This window comes from Leptinotarsa decemlineata, unplaced genomic scaffold, assembly GCF_025532065.1.
Source record: "Leptinotarsa decemlineata unplaced genomic scaffold, Ldec_3_MD MMD2_tig00001973_RagTag_RagTag, whole genome shotgun sequence".
NCBI classification, from domain to species: Eukaryota; Metazoa; Arthropoda; class Insecta; order Coleoptera; family Chrysomelidae; genus Leptinotarsa; species Leptinotarsa decemlineata.
The window spans coordinates 952,414-955,132 of record NW_027412572.1 but is presented as its reverse complement, the minus strand read 5'-3'; the positions used below and the strand labels follow the sequence as shown (position 1 = coordinate 955,132).

At 34.9% G+C, this 2,719-nt stretch overlaps 1 protein-coding gene across 1 annotated transcript; it reads right to left on the bottom strand.

Moving 5' to 3' along the window:
• Positions 1-380: 380 nt before the first annotated feature.
• LOC141482796 (uncharacterized) lies at positions 381-1,894 on the bottom strand. The gene is made up of 3 exons (XM_074176619.1): positions 1,385-1,894; positions 1,104-1,325; positions 381-1,046 (listed from the first exon to the last, which is right to left on the bottom strand). Exons 1-3 carry the CDS (start codon positions 1,553-1,555, stop codon positions 399-401), a joined length of 1,041 nt encoding a protein of 346 aa, XP_074032720.1. The 5' UTR covers positions 1,556-1,894; the 3' UTR covers positions 381-398.
• Positions 1,895-2,719: the final 825 nt, after the last annotated feature.

Sequence of the window (2,719 nt, the reverse complement as noted above, 5' to 3'; positions counted from 1 at the left end):
AACGGCAAAAAACAGCGCGTATCATTGGATTTTTTCCAATTCTGATTCTAATTGAGACGTGATGAAAAGAGAAATGAAAATTTTTATGTTTTTTTACCACTTTTATTTGAAACTAACGTTACTGCAGTTTCGTCCTATATGGACATTCTCAAACTTATTTGTTGGCCATAATAGTAATTTTTGGGCAGCAGAAAATCCAAATCTCGTTCGCCAGCGCAACTACTAGGATTCATAGAGTTTTAATATTTTTTATTTCTGACCGGGATATTATAAGCTTATATCGTCATAGTTACGCTATCAATAAAGAGGGTCATAACTCCCTTGGGACATTATAGATTTTATAATTCCCTCTACCTTTCACAAGTAAAAATAAATAGAAATGAAAACTGAACCATATTTTATTTATTCACGTCATCACAAATAATAAATGTACAATTTTGAAATGTTCCCTGGAAATTACTTCCGCCACTGGAAACAATTTCTTCTTTTGTATGGCTGGAGCTTCTGTTCACTACAGTCGAGGTACCTGCCTCTTCTGATGACAAAGTAGACAACATACGCGCTGTTTTATTTCTCAATTCGATGCTATCCTCCAAATACCCCTTCGCCACCGTGGAACTTTTCCAACCTCCGTGTCTTTTTAAGTTAGTCATAGTTGCTCCTGCATTGGCTAGAGCAGTAGCAGAAGTGCGACGAAGGCAATGTCCCGTATAGGAAGATGAGTTTGGCAATCCTAAATACATTGCGATTTTGCTGGGGATTTTCCCAAACATGTTTTTTCCAATTGGCTGAGATGTACATTTATTTTGTCGGAAGCTCAAAAAAAATCGTTCAATACCTTTAGGACGCAAAGACATATAAAGTCTTAATAAAGGCAAAGCGGAGAACTCTTTTTCATCCACAACTGTAAATTTCTTCGACACACCAGTTTTACTTTCCGGTACGTTCACTACCATAACGGAATCCCGGTCCTCTATATCCGATATCTTCATATTCAAAAGTTCCTGACTTCTGCATCCTCCAAAATAACCCATAATAAAAACAACCTATAATTAAAAAAAGAAAATAAATACACACAAAAAGGAAAATAAGAAAAAAATTACCTTATACAATAAATGAATATCATTAGGAGCGTCCTTTAGGAATCTGATAACATCTTTAGGAGATAAAACAGCAGACTTTTTCGGCTTATAACTCTTACTCTTCCGTTTCAAAAAAGGCTGTAGTTCATTGAACTTGGTGATATCTCGTTTCTCATGTATAGTCACCATCGATTTTAGCATTGACCATTCAGTCCATAAAGAATTCGGACTATACGTTTCTGACTGAAACGAATAAACACAATTACTACCAAATCTACCGAAAAACATAGAAAATTCCTTACCAGTTCTTGAAAATATGCCAGAAATACAGTTTCAGTGACATCTTTTGGCATAACATTTTTCCGTGTCAGCCAGTCCAGATATATCTTGTATTCTTTTTGGTATACGGCTTCACTTTTCGATGGAATCAATGATTCTCTTGCTTGTTCAGCTTTTTTCAAAATATCCTCCATTATATTTGGGGTAGAAAACACGTTTTCACCGCAAACAGAGCTTGATAACAAAGTTCTGTTTATAAACAAGTAACATAGCAACAACCTAGCAACAAGAAAACTCTACTATAATCAACGGTACCTGATTCAAATATACCGGGAAGGTAATGAATTGGTACATTTTTCCGTTTCAAAAATGAACAAAATTTTATTGAAATCGGTCAGAAATAAAATTATCTATGTACCACGGGAATTAATGAGCCTTAATAACCTCAGGCAATTGCTGTCCCTCGAGCCAGAGGCCCTCGGGACGCAAACTTTGCCATCGGTAATTAAGGCCCTCCTAATTCCCTTGATACATAAATAACTATTGCGCTATGAAGGAATACCGAATTTTATGTTTATATCTTTATGAAGAGAATTTGAATAGCGATAGATATTCGTATATAGTTAGGAGAGTTCCATAAAAGGTTGCACTTCCTGAGGATTCTACTGGGCCACAACCACTTTTCCAGAACGAGCGACGCCATTTCCTCGAATACGTTATTCGTGATTTTTTTGGTTAACGGAACCCTTCGTTTAGGAAGGTATGAAAATTCATTTCGAACCTTTCAATTGCATATGAGATTCACCTTTTAGTGAATCGAACTTTTGAATGAATTTTCATTATGGAAATTGTTTTTTCAGGGTTTTAGTATTGGAGACTTTTTACAATAGTTTTTCTGCTGAAGAGCTCCTATAGAACTTGTTTGGAATCATTAAAGAGGGAAACAAAGGACTTCTATCTCTGACTGCCTTACGGAATAGATTTTCAGTTAATATACCAAATGGTGGGTTTTTCATTCGTCCAGTTCGATAAATGTTATTGTCTACGTCCACAAGATAGTCTAAGTCCATTTTAAAAATTAGAAGAGTATGTGCTCCAAGTCTGTCCCGTTCCTGGTCGAAGAAAACTGCAGCTAAAGCTCGACGAAAAACTAATAGGCAAATATTACTTACACTTGACTGATTTTTCCGAAAATAACTACTTTTTGCATTAGAAATACTGTTTTATTAACATGATACAATTATTGAATTTTGAGTTATTCCATTCATAATGAGAATGCAAAATTTTTATTAGATATAGTTGTATTATCAGAAACGGGAAATATTAAAAACATTTCTAACTTCAGTATTCCTAACTAT